The following is a 21685-nucleotide window of genomic DNA, read 5'->3' as shown; positions in this document are numbered from 1 at the left end:
CAAATTTCCTCATATAGGTACACTTGTAACAACATGAAGACTGTTTATGTTAACAACAATATTTATTACATAATAATTATTACGGTATAGTAATAACTTCTATATAGATTTACAATATACTGTCGCACTAAACCTTAAATAGTATGTATAATATGCAATGGAATGATTACAAGTTGATACATCTTCGTTTCAAGTCGAAGGCGATCCTCCGCGGCCTCGATTTTTCTTTTCTTTTTTTCTGAAGATGGAATCATCGCGAGTTATAATTATCGCATGTATATTCTCTAGAACTAGAGACATGATCTTTCTCCGATCACGATGCTCGCGACGTCAATCTCCGCACGTAAGTACAAGTCATACGAAGATGAGCAAAGATGCATCCGGATTTTTTAAATATCATCACCGACCCCAATCTTGAGGTTCGACGAGCGGCGCGTAGCGTCCGTCGAGCATCGTCTCGAAGATTTCACGCGAGCTAGAAACAAAGTACATATATCGCACGGTGAAAAACGCGATAATGTAAACCGTAAAAGTGGACAAATACTAATCTCTTTCGAAATTTAATCTCAGTGCAAGAATCTTTTTTTCACAAATAACAACATAATTGACACAATGATCGACTACAATGTAATAAAAACGTAATTAGTTGCTCGATAATATTGTACTTAAACATTAAAAGAAAACGATCGACGGTATCAAGTTATTGAGGAATAATCGACAAATTATAAAGAAGAAGATCTCATGGGAAGATCGAAACCGTTCTAAATGTCAAATCAAGATTTGGTAAACACATGCATTATACTCTTTTTTAAAACTTTTTTGCCTATTAAACTGACATTTTGACTGACTAACTGACTGGCAATAAAATCGTACATTGCTGCATCGCCCTTGACATTTTTTAGCTGACAGCAAGAGAAAGTAGTTTTATCGGTAAGGCTCGTGATTTAATTGTTACAAAACATATTAGATCACTGTCGAATCATCGTTTGACTATTTTCGCGTGTGGAACGAAAATAGAGGTAAAAACACATCGCTTTCAATAAACTCGCCAATCGCATCTCGAGGACGTTATATTCATTATCGGACTAAACTACAGTTTTACAAATGCTCTTTTCCGCTTTTATTTACATCCTTTTATTTTCGTGCGTGCTACGTGTAACGTGCTGTTGCCCGACAATCGGCATATATGTGCATGAGCGGATTTAACACTAATGTATATCGATTATTTAAACGGAGATCTGTCTGTCTCTCTGTCTCTCTCTCTCTCTCTCTCTCTCTCTCTCTCTCTCTCTCTCTCTCTCTCTCTCTCTCCCCCCCCCTCCCCTTCCCTTTCGCTCATGATACACTCGAAACATTCGCAGGATCGCAATTATTTCCGCACAACGGAATCACCCTCGCGTTTCGTGATGATCTTCCCGTTGAAATCAACTCAAACGATCAATGATAGAAGTATTGATACCTCAGAATTGTTGATTTCAAACGATTGATATATTTTTTCTTTTTTTAGGGGGAAGTTTGTGGGATCTTTATCGATTATATGTATATTAGTTGCAATATATTTTTTCTGCTATTCTGATGGTCTCGTGCATATTCTTTCTTTTTCCTCTACGAATCTGCTGGAATGAATGGATCGATCGTGATTTCCTGACGATTCGCGCGTTTCGTCCAACGTGATCCTATAAGATCAGCACGATCTATGACTATCACACTACACAGTGCATGTTATTTATCTCTTATTATTTCATCGCGTTACACTTTTTACCACTTCTGGTTAAATAAGTTTCTCGTAAATGGTAAATGGTAATAATCGATATTAATGACGATGTCAATACAATGAGTGACATTGTTCATATAGGACGTACGTGATTTTCCTTACATAAGATCCATTCCTTTCGGCTGCACTTTCTATATTGCCCTTATTCTTTCTCTCTTTCTTGCGCGCTCTCTCTCTCTCTCTCTCTCTTAGCAACATATCTATTTTTCTTTAAATATGAAAAAGCAGAGCCGAAAAGAAGAGAGATCTATTTCTAGCTAAATTTTCAACTCGCGAGCAATGGCGTCGACGGGGTCGCTGTTTCGTTGACGCCGTCAATGGCGGAAATAGTTTTGTAAGCGAAGAAATTACTTTGAAAGTGACGAAAGAACATTAAACCGTTACATACTTACACAATAATAAACGCTCGGTACTTTCGATGTAAAATCGCAAACAAACCAACGTTCACACGCTCCGAAAGTTCTGATGCGAAATGGTAAGAAGTGCCCATCAGCTTCTTATGTTTCACATTTATGAAAATAGATAAGCACTGTTTTTCCTTGAAAAATAAATAAACCAGAACAAATTGGAGTTAAATTGGCAAACGAAAGCATTTAAAATTTATTTGAAATAAAATTTAGATAATATCTGGTTTTTAATTAAAGAATAATTTCAACAATTCTTTTTTAATTTTTTTGTCACTTTTCTATCTTAATATAACATTCTATTCTATTTTAATAACAAATTATTTTGCACTAATTAGTAAAATAAAACAGTGTCGCAGTTACCTCTGAACGGTCAACGCCATTCTCGCGATGATTTTTTTAACAATATATTGATCCATGAATTCCCGTAAAAGTGTTTTAAGTACAACGTTGCTGCGCAATAATGGTGCTTCTTGCATATACTATATCGATACATTATCATTTACGATAATTGGTCCTGAATAAACGATAGAACGAAATCCGGTAACACACACGAGATATTGGTGTATCGCGCACGAATACGGGATTTACAATCGCGTGGATCGCGACGAAGATCGACGACGAGTCGCGATTCGCGATCATAAGATGAAAACTCTGAGAAGCGAAAACTTCTTCCAAGGCCTGTGCGACACGTTCGCGGCGAGAATAATAGACGCCTTTACACCCCGTTAATTTAACACTCCAACCGTTTGACGATAAGATTTACGGTTTCCTAAATTTGCACGCGTGATAAATGCTATGCGTTGTCGTTTTCTGACGATCGGTCTTCTCCCATCGACCCAATTGCGGAGAAGACTTCTTATCTCCAGCGATCACTTCACGATTTGCAAAGTGGCATTTTATTTAATCGACGAATGACAATATCAGCGCGAGCGTCTGTCTCATTCCGCACGTGCAATTTCAGCTTTTATCTTCTCGATCTTCCACTTCGAATGGACATCGGCCTAACGATAAGAATGCAAAATGTATATTGAATTGTCACAAATATATGCAGTTAGTTGCAAAATATACTTTATATTTATTACATTAATTAAATTTTTAACTGTTAAGTAATGAAAAAGGGTAGCGAAGTTTCTAAAATAATTTATTAGAGTTGAATATATATATATATACGTGTATGGCATTTAAAAAATTCCAAACCAATTAAACACAAAAATGTCTTAAAATCAATATCTTCAAATCTTAACGTTACGCTTCTGTCATTTTCCAAAAGTGGATAACGACGGTGGTAAATTTGAATTTTCACGCAGTTTTGCGTTAAAAGAAGATATTATATATTATATACAGATCGATACTACATCAACGGATTAACTTCGTAACGTCGGGAGACATAAAAAAGAATGGCTTTAGCAGCGTATCCCTCTATCCATTCCCCGCCAAAAGAGAACTTCATTCTACGATAAATTACTTTAATCTTCATGTTGTAACGATAATAGATGTATAACGCGTAATTATAATCTTATATACACCAAGTAAACGCTACGATACAAAGCTAAAATCAATAGATATATCGCCAAATAGTTCATTCTCGCTGTCCTCGGTTATCGTTAACATTATTGTGATTATTATTATTTATCGTTATTATTTTTCGATTATTATATATATTATTAAGAGGCGCGATGTTTGTGTGTGTATATGAGTGTGTAAAGCGTCCACAGTGTCGTACCTAGAATGACCACATCCTTTTATTATGCGCGGTCATATATGTATGTATACATATTTTTCAACAAAATTAATAGATATTTGCTTCATAATCTTACTTTTTTTTTATAAATAAGTTACGGTAAAATTTATATCTGTAAATATATTTTTAAAGAGAGAGAGCTTTATAAGGAACTTGAATAAAACATGATATAAACACAAAGTATTAAAAGTTTTAATTTAAGAAAAGAACATGGCCTTATATATATATATATATATATATATATATATATATATATAAGGCCATGTTCTTTTCTTAAATTAAAACTTTATATATATATATATATATATATATATATATACTAGGATTTCTGATCATTCTAAGTATATCATCAACTTGACGCTATATAGTATGCTCTTATATTATATCATACCACTAAAGATATCGCATATATAACTTCTCTCTTGGTTTTAAAAATTAAAACTAAAATTGCACCAATCATGTGTAATTGAAAAGAAGCGACGAGAGAGAGATCAACTAGTGAACTTATAATTTCTGAAATATATTTACAAATAAATGCACAGTTCAAACTTGAGAGATCTTGCACCATGTACAGCCCTTTTTTCAAAATCAATTATTTCAACTAATCGCAAAAATTTGCATATAAAGTTTTTCACGACTTGCAAATTTATTTTGGAATCAAGCGAACTTTATTTTCATCGACAAAAGGATTGCATATAAAAAAATTAGAATATTAAGAACTATTAGTATTTTGCTCGGTACTATATCAAACTCAACGCTTACTATTATATATATTTGTATATTTCTTTCCCGTTCTCTCTTTTTGTCTTTTATATCAATCGGGTCTTTCCACACAGAATCTCCTTGAAAGCATCCAATAATATTGGTATAAATTTTGTTTGCTACTTTAATTCGACGACACTGTTAACTAATGGATTATTTAACGCAAATCTGCAATATGAATAGGCCCGTTTGCGATTTATGCGACTAAAAACGATAACTCACAGCAGATATAAGTCACGATATCATGTATATTACATATCCATATGTGTGTATGCGTATAATAGGTGACAACGATTAGAAAATTGCATAGTTACACGTAAAAAGCTAACGCGCGATTGTATCGCGTCGCGGGCGCGATATGCGATTTCTTCGGACAGCATGGTTTTCTTCGAATATGATCATTCATTGATTAAAGCGGACTATCAACATGTTCTGTCAGACGAATAAAACTTCCCCAACAAATTATCTTATGCCGATGCGTCTGCATTCAACATCTGATTGTGAGTCTATCAAAATCACATCACGCATGTAGATTTTTGAAAATGTTTTATGGAACAAAATATATAAATTATAATAGACGAAAATAAAATAATAACGGATAATATAACTTTTTTATATAACGCAATTTAATATATAAAAAGTCATATATTATAATAAAGACAATATAACGGAATATAAATTATATATAGTTTCATATAATAAATTCATTAACTTTTTGTTCATATATATTACTTTACGCGTACTTCTTCCTACGTGTAAAATATCGTCAAATTACAAAATCGTGTCTTTTTATTTAATTGTAGGAAGTCATTTCCGCGAGTAACTGGATCTATAATTGTAAGTGCTTCGAATCAGTGTCTGATATACTTAAATCGAACGACAATTCTCCCGACGTGGTCACGTTATTCGTTTCATCTTAATCGTGAGTTCTCCGTACAAATGGTGCATAATCCAAGTGCCTAACTATAGTGCACGAAGGTACGTCGCAGATTAAAGCATTGCTCCGCGCGTTGCACGAAAATGCACCGCGCACCGCGCGCTGTTGCACACGAGGATCAATACGGAAATGTCCATCGTCTCTAAAGCGACGTTTATGCATGTGCTCCAAGCCGCGCTTTGACCTTTCGAGTGCACGGGAGAGTTCGGTGTACGACGCGATTTCGATTCTTTTCGAAGCAATCCAAAGTGAAACGATGAATTAATCGCGAGAAGAAATGATATGAACGACGGCGACGGTCCGCGTCAATGTTTCATTAAAATACTCGGTAAAAGAAAAATTAAGCAAAAATAGGCGCGAGAGACAAAAATACAAGACAATACGTAAATGTACGTATATAAAATTATTTTTCTACAAAAGCCCAAAATGTCTCTAAAAATGAAAAAAAAACAATTTTATATTAATTTAATTATAGCTTATTCCAAGCTCTCTATAATTTTGCCTTTGCGAATAGTGCTTGAAATATAGTACCTAAAATTTTTCAACTTTGTAATTTTGTCTTTTTTTTTACCTTTTTACTGAGCTCTTCAATTTGCAGATTGTAATCCACATTTCGAGATTTTTTGCGAATCCGGATGATACATAACCATTCATTATTATCATTTCGCTATATAGACAAAACAACTGTGAACGTTCTCACTATCGTCGCTATATATGTTTCTTCCCTCGCCGGAAGAAGATTATGCCGCTATTTTTACGGACGACACAATTATATATATCATATATATACTTCTTCGATCATAACGTGAACGATGTCTGTCTTTAGAAAGTATATTACGGAAACTTGTGACACCAAACGAACGAATCAAGATATGGAAGCCTATCTATAAGAGATAACATGATGTAAATATTTCCTTGAAACGTCGATATTTTTTTGCAAATCTCAAATATTTTCTTTGCTCGATTGATATCTCAAAAAGGACGCGTTACTTGAAATCATTCAAAGTTACATCTACAGAGAGAAGTATATTAGATATATATGTATATATACAAGACACTACACTCTCCATGTGGGAACATATTATTTTAATGTTAAATCCTTCATATGGTTGGTATTTTTATCGTTTATCATAGATTATTAATATCTATTAAATATGGATTTGTTTTATCTCTTTCCCTATAGATTTTTCTTTCTTTTTCTCCCCTCTCAATCTCTTTTACTCTTCTCCGTTCCCCTTTCCCTCGATCAATTATCCTGTAAAGAGAGGACCGCTTTCAAAGAATCTTTATCATAAAACTTTTTAGAGTCGAGTAGGCAAGACAAGACAAGGCAAGATAAGAAAAAAGTCGCGTTGAGAGATTATGAAAAGTATCTCGGAATCTTAATAACTTCGCATCTTAAATTTAATTTCGGAATCTATTTATTTGTTATAAAATCTTAAGGTAAAATCATCTTGGATTATTCAGAAAATTTGTTTTTAGAAGTAAAATTGTTTTGAAACATTTCTTATGTATAATTAGCTCCATTAATACTGACCGTATATATTTTAATTGGAAAGTCGACGCGCTCTTAATCTTTCTTATCTCCATCTTCAGGGTCCTTTAACGTGTGCCATTGAGCGATCGGGCGCCTGGGGGATGCCAACATGTCGGACCAATGTCTCAATTCCGTTCCACTCGCGTTGTATCCCAAGACCACCTTCCCGATCGGTTCTGATGTGCCAATGCGATCGTAATCTACTACGGTGACGACGAGTTGCACTTTCTGACAGATCACAAAAAATATTGCGATTATTAAAATGTTAAGAGCATAACTTATTATTATTATTGTTGTTATTGTTATTGTTATTGTTATTATATGTAAAATTAAATAACGTCGTCAATTTTAAACTGTTACTGCACACCCTTCAATTATTACAAAAATAACGCTAACATAATGCTAAAGTAATTTTCTTACATTATAATAAGTAAATAAAATTTTATATATATATCAGTATGTTAAATTACATAATTAGTTGTTATTTAATTATTGAAATTTTAATAATTGAATGATAATAAAATATATTTTTTCACGTACCTGTATCTGTTCGAAGGGTACCTCGAAAGTGAATGATTCGTTGTAATACGGATTAAGGGTGCACTTTTTGATCGATGTTTTCTTCTTCTTCAATCTCTTTCCATTCTGCATCAACGCGATCTTGACGTAAGGATCTGAGAGGCCACCGACATCCATCTTTTTCAGATTTTTAGCTTCCAGAATAACTACCGTAAGCTTTCCGGCCGTCGGTACGTATCTCAACGAAAAGCATATGTCACCCAGTTTATTATCCTGTAAACAACAAAAATTCCTGTTTAATGTATTTTTAATGTGCAATATATCCATTTTGTAATTGCTAATTATTGCTATAGCTTAGGAATTTCTTTTATTTTAGCAAAAGGAAAAATTAATTCATCAAAACACACACACACACACACACAGTATTCTATTTTTATATGTGTGTCACATATATCGCATTATATTTATATGTATATTGTCTTACAATCAGTCATTCGATTGACTCACCTGTCCACCTTCACCTTCGACACTCTGTAGTTCCCTCCATTCCTCAATCGTTTGCGCTAGATCTATTTGGCAGAGTGGCACCTTTACTTCACCGATCTGATCGTGTTTCGAAAATCTATCGAAATCGAAGATGGCGAAGACCAGAGTTTTATTCATAGCATCGGCATAAGGAACACTCTGTACAAATATGTTAATAAAAATATTAAAAACAAATTATATTACATATTTAAATTAGAGATACGAATAAATTAAAAGAATTTGAAATGTTTTCTAAAGATTGTAGTCTACGTTAAAATTATATATGTATAGCATAAAACTATAAACATACATGTAAAAAATTAATTAGATCTATTAAGTATATTAAGTATATTAGATTCGAAACATTGCAATTCTTAACTGACCTTAAACGTAAAAGTTTCGTTGAAGACTGGATTCAACGTTTTTCTGTGAACTTTTGTCTCGAATTTTTTCTTTTTATCCGGTAATAAATACACTTTTACATATGGATCTGACGTGCCACCCATATCCAATGCCGGCAGTTCTTCCGCTTGTATCACCGTTACGGCGAGGCTGTTCGAATTAAAGTCGTATTCGAGCTGAAATCAATTCATTTTAATAAATTTTAACTTGAGAGCGGATGGCTCACTTATTTCATTTTCTACGTAGCAAGTATGGATGAAAGATAATTTAATTTAAGATAATTAAGAAGCAGTTTGTACCTTATACTGTAGTTTTCCAAGCTTAACTTCGCTTTGCTTACTCTCAGCTTCGTCCGGTTCTTCGGCATTGTCCGTCAATTCTTCCATATCCGGCTGGACCTTCGCATATCGAAGTGGATTCCACGAGTGTAGAGGGTGTTTCTAATATCTACATCAAGTCACGGCACACTGAATACATACCTTGTCCTTGTACGTGCTCCCCAAAAGTTGCACGGACTTTAGGTCCACCGCGCCCTTTAATCCCTTCTTGCCATCTTTGGAGCGTCGTTTGCGACAACATCTTCGTATACAGCAGAAGCAGATTCCGAGAACAATTATGCCTACTCCTATATAGGAATAAAATATAAAAATATAATACACATTGTATATAATGAAATTTCAGCATAAATTTTACGTACGCATAATTGTAGGTATATTATAATATTATGTTATATCTATATAGATTAATTCGTTTGAAAATACAAAACACACTTTATTTACTCGAGTATATTACAAAAATGTCCCTTCGTCATTTCATCCGTCTTTTCTTTAGAATACAGTTAGTGATTAAATTACAAATAAATTATTTTAGTTGTTATTTAACGTTACATATTTAACAAAATAACCTTTATTCCGTCTATATCTATATAAATAAACTGTATAATAAACATTGATTGTGTGTTGTTGATTGATTGCAATTAAAAGTCGCCTTTTCGAAAAAAGACGTATATAATTTATTACCTATTAAAATAGCAACAAGACCCCATGACGGTATTCCTGTTTTTGCTACAAATTTATCTTCGAGGTCCTGAAAATCCTTTCCGAAAGTGGTCTTTTCTGATGTGATTTTTATATTCGGTTCCGTTGCTGGAAACAAATAACAAGCTTAAACTAATACTCGGTAGAAAAAAGTTACAAACCGTAAAAAGTTATTACACGATACGTGTGTCTGCATTCAAAATCTAGCAGCCAAGCATCTAACGTGTGCTAACAATTAAACTTTAAATTTGCGACGTGGTAAAACTTGGGGCTAAAATTTACTGATCATTATTCTTAAAAAAAAAAACGGAGTAAAAGATTACGGTAATACTCACGTTTATCGTAAACATCTTTAATAGCGCCAATAGCAGTGGCTGCGTCATCGGCCGCGACAATGTCTGCATCCGACGTGGTTGCATCACTGTTCGGTTCCGTTCCTTCGTAACGCTCTTTAGCGGCATTTGTGTCTCTTTTGACGTGCATTTTCTGCATGAAATAGACATTACTATAAATCCATATATTATACTCCGCAAGGCAGGCTTATTTTGTTCTACGTTTTACACAGTAAATATTCAGGCGATTCTTCCTGCAATAACAATTCCACCATCTCAATAATTTAATAATATTGAAGCAATGTTGAGATTGAGACAATTCAATCTTATCTGTCTCATATAAGTTAAACAGATTGAGTTAATGAGCGATATGAAGAACTAATGAAGCACCAACGATGCATGGAGGATGACACGCGAACAACCAACAGCGGACGCTGCTCGAGATTTCGTAATCTACTACGAGAGCATTTCCGCGCACGGTAGTCGAAGCCGCATGCGTATCTGAAAAACTTGGCTTTGAACACGACGAGTGTTCAAGAGCGTTGAGGAGAATATAGCGCTATATATTTGTGCGCGACACGCGTGACAGACGCCTGCACTTATACTTTCCATTTATCGCATGGAAAGTAAAAAATAGCATTGCGGTGTAAACAGTAGCCATTCATAAAGGGCAACCGCAACCGCAGCCCTTTACAATAACGTCTTAACACGACGAGACTTTTTCAAAGAGGAAATTATTTAAAGAGAGTGAAACCTTATGTGATTCTTTTTTACTCGGGGGAGAAATATCTCTTGCATTATCACGCCTTAAATGCTTCTGAATTCTGACAAAGCCACGACAACGACCGGACAGAACATCTGACAATGAGAGGCGCTTAAACGCCTCGTCTCTCGTCGACGTGCGTCGACAGAAAAACAATGTCTCTATACGAAGAGGTTGCCGAGAGAGCCAGAGAGGGCTGAAAGGAGACAAACGTGGTATAAAAGCGATGCATTACCGCGCGCATGGCGATGTATTATCGAGCAGCGCGTGGGAGTTCGTCCGCACCAATCCATAACTGAACGACGGGCGAAAGAAATAAAGGGAGATGAAATAGGAAGTTACGATGAGAGAGGGAGAAAATTCCAAGATTTCGTATAAAAGAGTCACAAGTTAAAAAGTAAAGGAAACGAAACTGAAGGGAAACTCGAATGAGATTGTCAGAGTAAAATATAAAGTAAAATACATTGCACGTATCTCAAGTCTTATAAAATATTAACTTTTCGATTACTTAATTTTTTACACGCCAAATCATGGGATAAATTAATTTACGCGAAGAAAAATATTGCTCGCTGCATTTATTAAATATCATTAAGCCATTTAACTTTTTTCCGTATCATTTTTTCTTCAAGATATAAATATATATTGTATGAATCGCGTCTATGTAGCTTTTTCTTAAGAGGTTTTTCTTCTTTATTCAAATTAAAAGAGACGAATTATTTATTTTTTCGTTTATCAACTTTTCTTTACGGAAAATTCTACAAAAGATTAATATTTGATTAAATGTTTTTTTATAATATTTTTCTTAGTGAAAGAAACCGTCATTGGATTATAATTATTTTAAAAAAAGGACATTAAAATTTTTTATTATAAATTTACGCTCAATTATATCAATCCTTTTTAATCGTTTCTTTATTTACTATCTCGGAAAATTTTATTTACATTTCACAAGACATAAATTATGCAGACATATAGAAGACATATATTATGCAGAATTTAAATTATCGCACAAAAATTCGCACTATCGTTTTTTGCCAGGCGAAAAAATGCTTTGTAACGGTATTGAAAATTATTTCAAGCGTGAAGAATGAATTTATTGCACGCTCGCGCTCAAAACCTGCAAAAAGTATAAAATATACTTCCGCCATTTATTTCGTAGTTAAAATCCATCCGACCAAATATTAATTTTACCATCCCTGGAAAAATTTATTGTCATCAATAGCGTGTCTTTCGCTTTGCATCTAGAAAGTATTTTTCCCTCTCTCTTTTTTTATAGTACAAAGAAACTCTTTTAAATAGCTTTCTCCAATATAACCTGCCCTTTGATAAAAAAAAAGTAAGAAAAATAATAATCAAAAATTCTTTTGTATCTCGTTTATAAATTCGAATCAGCCTCTATCGTCAGGTACGATTAAAATCTATTCAAATTTCATGTGATTAGGCTATACGTTAATTGAAATTTCTGAACATGCCTAAACGACTCGATCCGTAGATGCGCGCGTGTGCGTAATCGAGCGCATTTAAAGAGCAAATCAATATAACTTGGTACTGATAAATAGACAGCTGGCTGAGTGATATCGTTCGCAACGATCGCTCACATTGATGGCTCTAATAAAATTAAAGTCCGACAAAGTAACACATATTGAAAACCAAATATGATGCATGAAGACATATTATATTAGTATAATATGTAAAGTTATATTGTATACATTTCTCAATTATATATAGAATGATATTTCATTTCGAGATATTATATTTTGTCATTGATAAAATCAATAATAAAAGTAAAAAGATATAACAAGTTTTACTCGCGTTGCAATAAGGGATAAGGTATGGCAACTTTTTTCTTCTGTACGACGTAATAGGAGTTTGGAAAGTTTATATCGATTCATTTAATGTCACGCACATACCTTCCCGAAATAACCGATTCGTTCGAGGGTAAACTCTTATAAGCGATACACTTTCTCCTTTTGCATCTCTTCACGTGCCAACGTCAACAGATGTTTTCCGTAAGTTACTGAAATGACACTTGTCAATGACACTTGGCTCGACAGGCGTTTAAAACGTTGGAAAAATGCAAACATATATTAAAACGGTAAAATGTCATCTCTTATCAAACTACCGCGAGTAGCGAGTATACATGCACATGTATAATATATAAGTGCAATTTACAATCATAATGAAAATGTCAATGAATTTTAAAGTGCATTGCTTGAGCACTTTCGAATTATATGATAGAAATTTAAAGAAGAGGATAAATTTCATGAACTAAATATTTTTTCCAAGATGTGTACATACAACTGACAATAAGTGAGCACTATAGTTGAGAAATGCTTAGATGCTCTCTTTGCAACGTGTTATAAACGTAATTAAAAAAAAAATAATATATTTCTTATTTTTTATATCATTTTTATTTTTATTGTAATTTTATAAATAACTAAGAAACAACGATAAATATAAATGTGTCGCGAACACGTCATTTTCTCCTCGGTTTTTATGATACATTTTGTATATTAATATCTAAAAAAAGGCAATATTATTAATATACAATTATATGAGCTACTTGGAATAAAAAGCAAGCGCAGCATACAGCAAGAGAAATAATTAATATATCTTGAAAAAGGGGTCGAATAAAAAGCGAATATTGACTTCCACGTGCTTCTCCTAGGAGGGGGATCGACATCAGATTTCAGAGATATCAAAAATGTGTAATAAAAGAACGGAATGCTAAGAGTATCTTTTCTCATCGAAATTACGGCCATTCAAATATACATAAGTTGGTCTACATCCTTCTCAAAGATAATTTTACTATACAATCGTTCTTCAAGTATCCAACGTGCTTTTTATAAACGAACATCCCCGATACAGTATAAGCAAAAATGTTGTAAGTTACGAAAGAGGGAGGGAAAAAACGAACGTTCCACCTCTAACACGAAGAATGATATAGCGCGCTAATACATTCCGATTTTTTAAAATCTGCACTGATCAATCTATCAAAATAATTGTACAGATCTCTGCAGCGCGGACTTTTCAAAAAGCATTCGAAAAGCTCATTTATTAGTGTCCTCTAATTTACCCGCATTCCGAGTTTTTAAAAATCATGATTCTCGCACAGTCTCGAGAGAGAAAACTATGTGTGTGCGATACTTAATATAAAACTAAAACGACAATTGAACGTCAAAGTTTCAATGCTCAATAGTGCTTTCTGCGAGTATCGCGAACAATATTATTATATTATAATAAGTGGCAAAAGCACAGTTTCTTTTTATACGTATACATCTTAACCTTGAAATACACTAAAATAAATTTATAGATTACACTGTAAATTTTTAGACATTTCATCTTATTTCTTGCTACAGAATTTCGCAGATATATTTATTTTTCACATTATCACATTCTTATTAGCTGCACGCTATTATTACAAACGTTAACAATAATTAATAATTGAGGTAAAGATTTCTAAATTTTTAAATCTAAATGTATAATTTCGAGTGCTCTGCTATATTAAAATAAATTCCTCCATCTGCAATTTATTACCACATTTACCGCAACCTTTGTGCGTATATCTTTTTTCTCCAGATTAAGAGAGTTTACGGCGATTCATAATTTGCTGTAATTTAAGTATCTAATTCATCGTAATTTGTTTGATCCTTGGATCGTTATACGTATGGAAACGCATATCCTGCGACTAATAAGGAAGAAAGCCGCGGAATCCAAGAGAACGACGACGTGAAAGAAGAAGGGACCTAGATTGATCGGCGAGTATAGCATTTCTAAAAGGGGCAGGGGCAGGAAACGATTATTTCGTCGAACGAAAAATAAACCATGCAATTGACGACGGTAACGATTAAAGACATCGATTTACACCGAGTTTGCCGAGCCGACCAGGGCCGCGGGGGTGGTTACCGATTATATCCGCGCGAAGGGTAATCGATTTCTAATTTTACATCCGCCATGAGGGATTTATCCCGGTAAGATGGCCAAACGCGGAAAGAAGTTTCGTTGATCCGGAATGGTACTCACGACACGGAAGCTGTCGTCGGCTCTACACACACACCCTCTCTCCCTCTTTATCACTCTCTTCTCTCCTCGAGCTGCTTCCTCCCCTGGGCGTTACTCGGCGGCGGCGGCGGCGGCGGAGGCCTCGACTCGGCCCGTAACTACTTGCGGACTCGCGCGTATCGCGTATATCGAACAACACGGATACGTTTACGGATTTTACAATTTTTCGGGCCGGATTTATATCTCTCGTGCTCTCGATCGTATTACAGACGCATCGCGCTGCGTCGTCCGCGCGACGATGGCCGACAAACGAAAGATCGAAAGGGCGAAAATCCTTATCTGCCGTGCACCACGACGGTCTCTCGTCGACGACGACGACGACGACGACGACGACGACGACGACGACGACGATGACCACGATGACGACGACGACGACAGTAGGACGAAGAGTCGAGTGCGCCTGACCGGTACTGGCGAATGCGAGTATGGCCGCCGACGTAAATCGATAAAACACGTTACGTTTTCCGGCGCCGCGCCGCGCCGCGCCGCTCGGAGCCGACGCTCTGCGTCGTACCCTCGTTACCCCTCGCCCGCACCCCTGAACCTGGCTTCCAACCCTTGACGACGACGACGACGACGTCATCGGCACGCGCGGGCGTTTGACGTGAAGCAGCTTTCTTTTTTTCTTCTTAAATATTATCGCTATTCCGACAATGACGATGATAGTTGTCGGTTATTGGTGACACGTCAGTCTACCGGACGATCTTTTAATCAAAGATTGGTTTATTTGTTTCTTATTGATACGACAATGTGTTAGAAAAGGGCAAAAGAGCACATCCGAATGTCCACGAGAGATGGAGACCAAGGCAATATAAAGTATACTGGTTATCCTGATTTTGGACGGTTCTTCACCTGAGCGTGTATATAGTATGTGCAACGACACAAAATTTCCGGTATTTATTTTTAATTGTAATTTAATTGACTGTATTAATTATGATTCCGAGGGTCATGCTTGATAACTCTGTCATCTCTTTTGAATTTCTAAGAATCAAATCGTATACGGCATATATGGCATACGGGAATGAAATATATTATATCGTATATGAAACAGCTCGGTCTCCTTTTCTGATGAGGAGGGTGGAAGGTGGAGGGTGTAGGGTGTACCGAGTTTGTTGCCAAAACAGAAAGAAGCGTAGTCAGAGTCACACGCCGCGCTTCCATAAAACACGCGAGACGAGATGCGTCCCGATGCGATGGAGCGCATGCCCAAATCGATTTATCGCAACAGAAATCTTACGGTATATTTACCATATATCTCTCTATAAAGACACGCTCAAGCCAAATAATCCTTCCACATAGTAATGCAAAAGAAAAGAGCTTGGAGAAAATAATTGCAGAAATTCGAGCTCAAACAGCTTAACAATAATCTCCGCGGCGTTAACTATTTCTGCAGCATACCCTGGATTTAGTGACCCATACCCCATACCTTTAACGTTTACGAAACAAAGAAATATAATCAGTGGAACATTATTTTATAATATTTTTCTCTTCTTATCGAGGCAAAATTAATCTTAATTCAAACGGACTGTTACTCATACAAAACACACATGGAAATTTAATACTCATAAATGTATAATCTTAATTGTATTTCAATACGTCTGATAAAAGATGCGGTGTGATTTCTATAATTGCTCAAAATCCATTATTCCTACCCGAAAGAGAACGCCATTTTGTCGTTAAAAATGTGTCGTACATCGTATCAAATTCTCGAAATAGCAATTTTGACAACGATGTGCAGGAGTTATCGACCGCAAGCAAACGCGAATATAATCTAGAACTCGCGAACGAAGAGGCGACGATTCTTTCCGAGAGATGAGACATTCTGATTGGAGAGAATAAATCGATTCGTAACATTATTCCATTCTCTTTCTCAAATACACACACACACACACACACACACACAACTAGCCAACAACTGCCATGCTATATGTTGTAAGCCTCTTCGCCTGAAATAGCAACGAGTTGAAGAGTACCGTATGTTTGATTTGCCTATAGACAGATAAAAAATTCACACACGTAGCTCACGTAAAGTCATCATGAAAAATATGTCAATGACACGCGGTGTGTTAACTCCGCGATCTTATTCTATAATTATAAATATTCGTATTTTACATCAGAGACCTCCTCCATTTTGAAATGTTAAATAGCACAACTTTCTTGCCAATTTTCTATAATTTATCGATTTTCGTGAATTCCGCAAGAGACGTGTATTTTAAGTACTTTATTTGTACCATTATAACTAATCAATAATTATACAAATATATATATAATCTTCCTTTTCAAAGCAATATAAATAAACAAATTGTGTTGATTAAAATATATATATATGTGTAATAATTCCAAGACATTTTCATACTGCTAAAATCCATCGTTTTTAAATCAATAATACAAGAAGAATTACAAAATATCATATATATTTATTATAGTATTTGGAGACGTAGCGCGGACGCGCACCAAAATGATTGATGTTTTATCGCAGCAGTGTCGGAAAATGAACGTGGCTATGACTTATTCTCTCAGGCTTCCTCTTTGGCAACGGTATCAGTTATCGTCTATCGACATATTATCTCAAGAACTTTTGACAGAGCGTTTCGACGAACTTACGGGAAATATCACATGGGTGCGTATCGATCGTTCTTCTCGCCTCGAACGATCTCCCTTCCGAAAGTTCTTCCCCCCGAAGCTTGTCAAATATATTTGTAATTTGTAATTGAAACGTGCCTACGTTTGTCGCTTCGATGATGAATTTGGCGTGGTTCTCGTCAGTTTTACCGTACACTTTGTACAACCTTACTTGAATCGCGACGCGCATCTCTAGTGTCGTTGTCATAGCCGCGCCAATGTTTCGGAATATGCTGTCAGACGACTGTCTGTCAGCGTGTCAGCGACGGGAATGACGGGATAAGCGACGACCGACGACCCGATCCGGACGATCACGCTCGTCGCAAGACGGATCTATGTCGTTTTGGCTATGTCATATTTGGTGCGTATCGTCCACATCGTGTAAATGTGCATAACGCGATAGCTCACTGACGTGACGGAACGCGACACGCGATAGATCGCTCCGCATATCTTAATACGTTTCTATCGTATCATCTGAATCATTGTGCTCCTTGGTGCAAATGCCTAACAATTAAGTGGTTTTATTGTTTTTGTTTTAGACAAATAAAAGATGGGTTGCGTCAATAGCAGAGCTAATCCCAACATTTTTCAAGTAATGAACATAGACAACGAGGGTAATGTCACTTCTCCTGGACGTTTGGAAGTCACCGAAGGAGATATTATATTCTATCAGCGTGACAAGCAGCCGATTACATGGCCATTGCGCTATTTACGTCAATATGGATGGGACGTAGAACATCACGACGTCTTCAGTTTTGAGGCGGGCAGACGCTGTTTCACTGGTTCTGGTATATATGCCTTTAAATGTCAGAGAGCCGAACAACTATTTAATCTTGTACAATCAAAAATTCAGGTTAATATAAATCAATACAAATTAATTCCTAATATCAATATTTAAATATATGATACGACGGTAGACGATTTCAAGAAAATATTCCCTTATTATAACAGGTATGCAACAACGGTGGAGACGATACGCTGTCCAGAGACCTTCCAATCCCGTCACATCCTGCCGCACAAATGGAGCCTAACTATTTGGATCCGATATCGTCCAATATCAGAAGTAACGATCGTACGGGCTCTAGATTTCCTCATAGCCAACAGAACGGAAGATTAAGCAGCGTTGGAAGCAGTAGCGGCCCTATATCTCCCCAAGAAACCTTGGGATCACCGTCGCCACCCTCTATGCTGCCACCACCGCCACCGATTTCTCAGCCTCATCCGTCCTCTCTTTACGTCAATGAGAAAGTCTTGTTGTCTCCCCCCATTGAAATGGAGCGCAACAATAACAAAAGCCTTGGAAGAACGGTGCAAAGGTAACGTCGAGATTCGTTTAATCGGTTACGCAAAGCATATCGGATAGAATACACGTTCCTCGTTATTATTGCAGATCACCGCGAAACGCTTCTACGATTAATAACGCGAAATCCATTGGTAGGCCTGTGGAAACGGAATTGATACTCATTCAGGGTAACGCAGAAATAACAAGTGACGCAACCTCAGCGTTACCTACGACTACGGCGCCCTATATGAATATAGAAATCTGCAGCGAATCCAACCCGATCTCGCCAACGCACGGTACTTTCGAGACGAATCAGCTCAAGGAAGAAAGTAACGACATAGACGGATCTGAACACGCATACGTGAACATAGGTCCTGGACAAGATCCTGGACACACGGAGAACATTGCCATTGGGATACGTCCACCTCCGTTGCCCGTCTTACGATCGGATATGGAGGAAGGCTTCAGACATTGCTACGCTAATCTAGAGGCGAGCGAGATCGAGAGTTTGAGAAAGAGATTCTCCGGCACCTCGGTGCCTGAGAAATCACCCTTAGCACCCTCTACGCCGACAGGATTCCCGATTAGGGAGGAGGTAAATTATGCAGTTTTGGATCTAGATAAGAAAGACTCACCCACCGGCGCATCCAACAATACGGTAAACATTGCCCCCTCTCCACCCGAATCTCCGAATAAGCCACAAAAAGGCTACGCCACGATAGACTTCAACAAAACGGCTGCTCTCTCGCACTCCGTTAATCCCAACCTCGTGAACGATAACGAAGGCTGCAGAAAAACTCGTCATAACTCTACGATAAGCGACCTGGTAGCTCCGTGCAGGCACAATTCAGTTAGCGAATGAATATATATATATATATATATATATATATATATATATATATATAAGCGAGTGGCATATTTTATATTATAATAGATTACATCGTAATATATGTCGTATAACGACGTTCGTATAACGCCTGTCTATCGTGTTCTTCGCTGTAGAAAAAGAGAAAAAAAAACACAAAAAAGTTGTGGAGAAGATCGGATTTAGTTTTATCGTGAGCTTCTAAAACTCATTAAAGTCGTTTGATTACGCGTAAAACTTGCAAAGTTTCTTAGTATATTGGAGACTACGTAGTAGTTGATATATATATACCATGAGATATTCTAGCGTATGAATTTGTACAAGTTTTCAGTGCATTTTATCAGAATAACAGTATTCATACACACATACACATACATAGTAAGTCTTTTTTCCAAGTCAGACTAAGACAGCATAGAGAAAATGTTTTTATATGAGAAAGGTATAGATAAGTTTTTAGTACTTCACGCAAGCAGATTTTTTACATTTAGCATTTTACAAAGTAACATGGAGGACGTGGAAGCTAAAGTGCCCTAATCTTTTTCTGTAAATATCGTAGAATTTAATGTGGCTCAAGTGATCGTAATGGACACACAAAGTATGGTATAATATAAAGAAAGTATGATATAAGTTATCACTGATAACGTGAATCATATAGAGGTTTTTAAGTGATTGCTGTCATTTATTAGTTATTATATATATATATATATATATATATATATATATATATCATGAAAACTAATAATCACAAAGTGTAAATTTAATATAAATATTTGTATAACTGGAGTAATCACTTAAAACAAGATTGTGGATGGCATATTCATTTAAATTTTATATGTGTAATGTGAATAATTAATAATTAATAATATTAATTAAACAAATGTGTTAAAGCAGCTGATGCAGGACTTTGTTAAGTTCCAAAAATTATATATATTTTCGTTAATTTTGTGTGTGTGAGTGTGAGTGTAGTGTGAGTGAGTGTGTCATATGAATTTTATATATATATTATTTATCTACTAAATATTGTTGATGCATATATCAGCAAAATATTATTGATTCAAAGACAGCTTTTTTCCTTCGAATAATTCTTAATCCTGTAATAAAATTACAATACATCCAAGATGTAAATAACCAGAAATTTTTTTACGGGTAAGTTTATGGACGTTGTTGTCTGGTATATTTATAATCGTTATAAAAAATTGGATTTAAACCAAATATATCACATATTTATGTTACCAAGAATATATAATCTAATTGTAAGAAACATAGATATAATTGAATTAAGTAATTAGATAAGTTTATTTATCAATCATAAAATATTTTCTAACACACACGCATAAATACGGTTGCTTTCGTATGCGTTGAAAGATACGCAGAAAATATTGCGAATATATTATTAAACTACATATTATTTTCTATGTGTAACTTGCATTTCAGTTTTTGTTGGCGAAAATTTAACTGGAGCTACTTTTTGATTTGATTTGACATATATGTATGTGTATATATATATATATATATATATATATATATATATATATATAAACACACACAGAGAGAGACTGTTAAGTCTTCTCACATAAAATAACAAGTTAAGGAAAAGCTGAATTTTCTTATATAATGAACGGAATACTTGTATCTTTTTGGAGACGTTGCATTTTAGAGATCGCGACTTCGATCTTTATATATCTTTTTCGTAAGAGTTTAAATATAATAAGGAATTGTTTAACTTAAGAATAATAGATTACCGAGATAATCGAAAATGCCAAATTTTAAATAGATTTATTATATAATTAATTTTATATGCAAATATATAGATATGCTTGTTTTCTTTTTGCTATTTCCTGTGTTTGCATGTAAAAAAAAAATTATTTGACGTATACGTATTTCTGACAGCATAATTTTTTATTATCATAATTTTCGATTATTTAAAAATCTATTGATAAAAAAATGTTTTTGCTGAAAAGAAAATACAGAAAATAATCTTGATATTGAAAAAGAAAGGTAACTCGATATTTTTTGGAATGGAAATTCTATTATATTCAATTTTATTAGAAATGGAGCAAAAAATTTTCTTTTTCTTATTTGAATAATAAAAGATAAAAAAAAAGTATTTCTAATTTATTC

At 35.2% G+C, this 21685-nt stretch overlaps 2 protein-coding genes across 5 annotated transcripts; one reads left to right on the top strand and one right to left on the bottom strand.

Annotated features, from left to right (window-relative positions):
• Positions 1-43: 43 nt before the first annotated feature.
• Syt1 (synaptotagmin 1) lies at positions 44-15188 on the bottom strand. Of its 4 annotated transcripts, none has more exons than XM_077400127.1 (10): positions 14757-15187; positions 9977-10127; positions 9624-9749; positions 9084-9229; positions 8904-9002; positions 8586-8780; positions 8185-8361; positions 7699-7950; positions 7159-7386; positions 44-3182 (listed from the first exon to the last, which is right to left on the bottom strand). In XM_077400127.1, exons 2-9 carry the CDS (start codon positions 10122-10124, stop codon positions 7192-7194), a joined length of 1338 nt encoding a protein of 445 aa, XP_077256253.1. In that variant the 5' UTR covers positions 10125-10127; positions 14757-15187; the 3' UTR covers positions 44-3182; positions 7159-7191. The 4 variants fall into 4 exon arrangements, with proteins under 4 accessions (XP_077256253.1, XP_077256254.1, XP_077256252.1 ...); XM_077400128.1 differs by lacking the exon at positions 44-3182 and adding an exon at positions 4382-6876 and having other exon boundaries at positions 8904-8996; positions 14757-15188; XM_077400126.1 differs by lacking the exon at positions 44-3182 and adding an exon at positions 4382-6876.
• Positions 15189-17422: 2234 nt separating this feature from the next.
• On the top strand, positions 17423-20159 carry LOC143894114 (uncharacterized). The gene is made up of 4 exons (XM_077400193.1): positions 17423-17778; positions 17957-18270; positions 18369-18733; positions 18808-20159. The coding sequence occupies exons 2-4, from the start codon at positions 17968-17970 to the stop codon at positions 19559-19561; spliced, it is 1422 nt and encodes a 473-aa protein (XP_077256319.1). The 5' UTR covers positions 17423-17778; positions 17957-17967; the 3' UTR covers positions 19562-20159.
• Positions 20160-21685: the final 1526 nt, after the last annotated feature.

This window comes from Temnothorax americanus, unplaced genomic scaffold, assembly GCF_048541705.1.
Source record: "Temnothorax americanus isolate GAGA-0224 unplaced genomic scaffold, ASM4854170v1 Scaffold13, whole genome shotgun sequence".
Classification (NCBI taxonomy): Eukaryota; Metazoa; Arthropoda; class Insecta; order Hymenoptera; family Formicidae; genus Temnothorax; species Temnothorax americanus.
This window is presented reverse-complemented; position numbering and strand designations above follow the sequence as displayed.

What these genes read in the sequence shown, in the direction of transcription:
- LOC143894114 (XM_077400193.1), top strand. Translation starts at nt 17,968, where the DNA reads ATGGGTTGCGTCAATAGCAGAGCTAATCCCAACATTTTTCAAGTAATG. An exon ending in TTGTACAATCAAAAATTCAG is followed by an intron (nt 18,271 to 18,368) that starts GTTAATATAAAT and finishes TTATTATAACAG; the next exon opens with GTATGCAACAACGGTGGAGA. An exon ending in CTTGGAAGAACGGTGCAAAG is followed by an intron (nt 18,734 to 18,807) that starts GTAACGTCGAGA and finishes TTATTATTGCAG; the next exon opens with ATCACCGCGAAACGCTTCTA.
- Syt1 (XM_077400127.1), bottom strand. Translation starts at nt 10,124, where the DNA reads ATGCACGTCAAAAGAGACACAAATGCCGCTAAAGAGCGTTACGAAGGA. An exon ending in TTGGAAAACTACAGTATAAG is followed by an intron (nt 8,781 to 8,903) that starts GTACAAACTGCT and finishes AATTGATTTCAG; the next exon opens with CTCGAATACGACTTTAATTC. An exon ending in ACGAAACTTTTACGTTTAAG is followed by an intron (nt 8,362 to 8,585) that starts GTCAGTTAAGAA and finishes ATATTTGTACAG; the next exon opens with AGTGTTCCTTATGCCGATGC.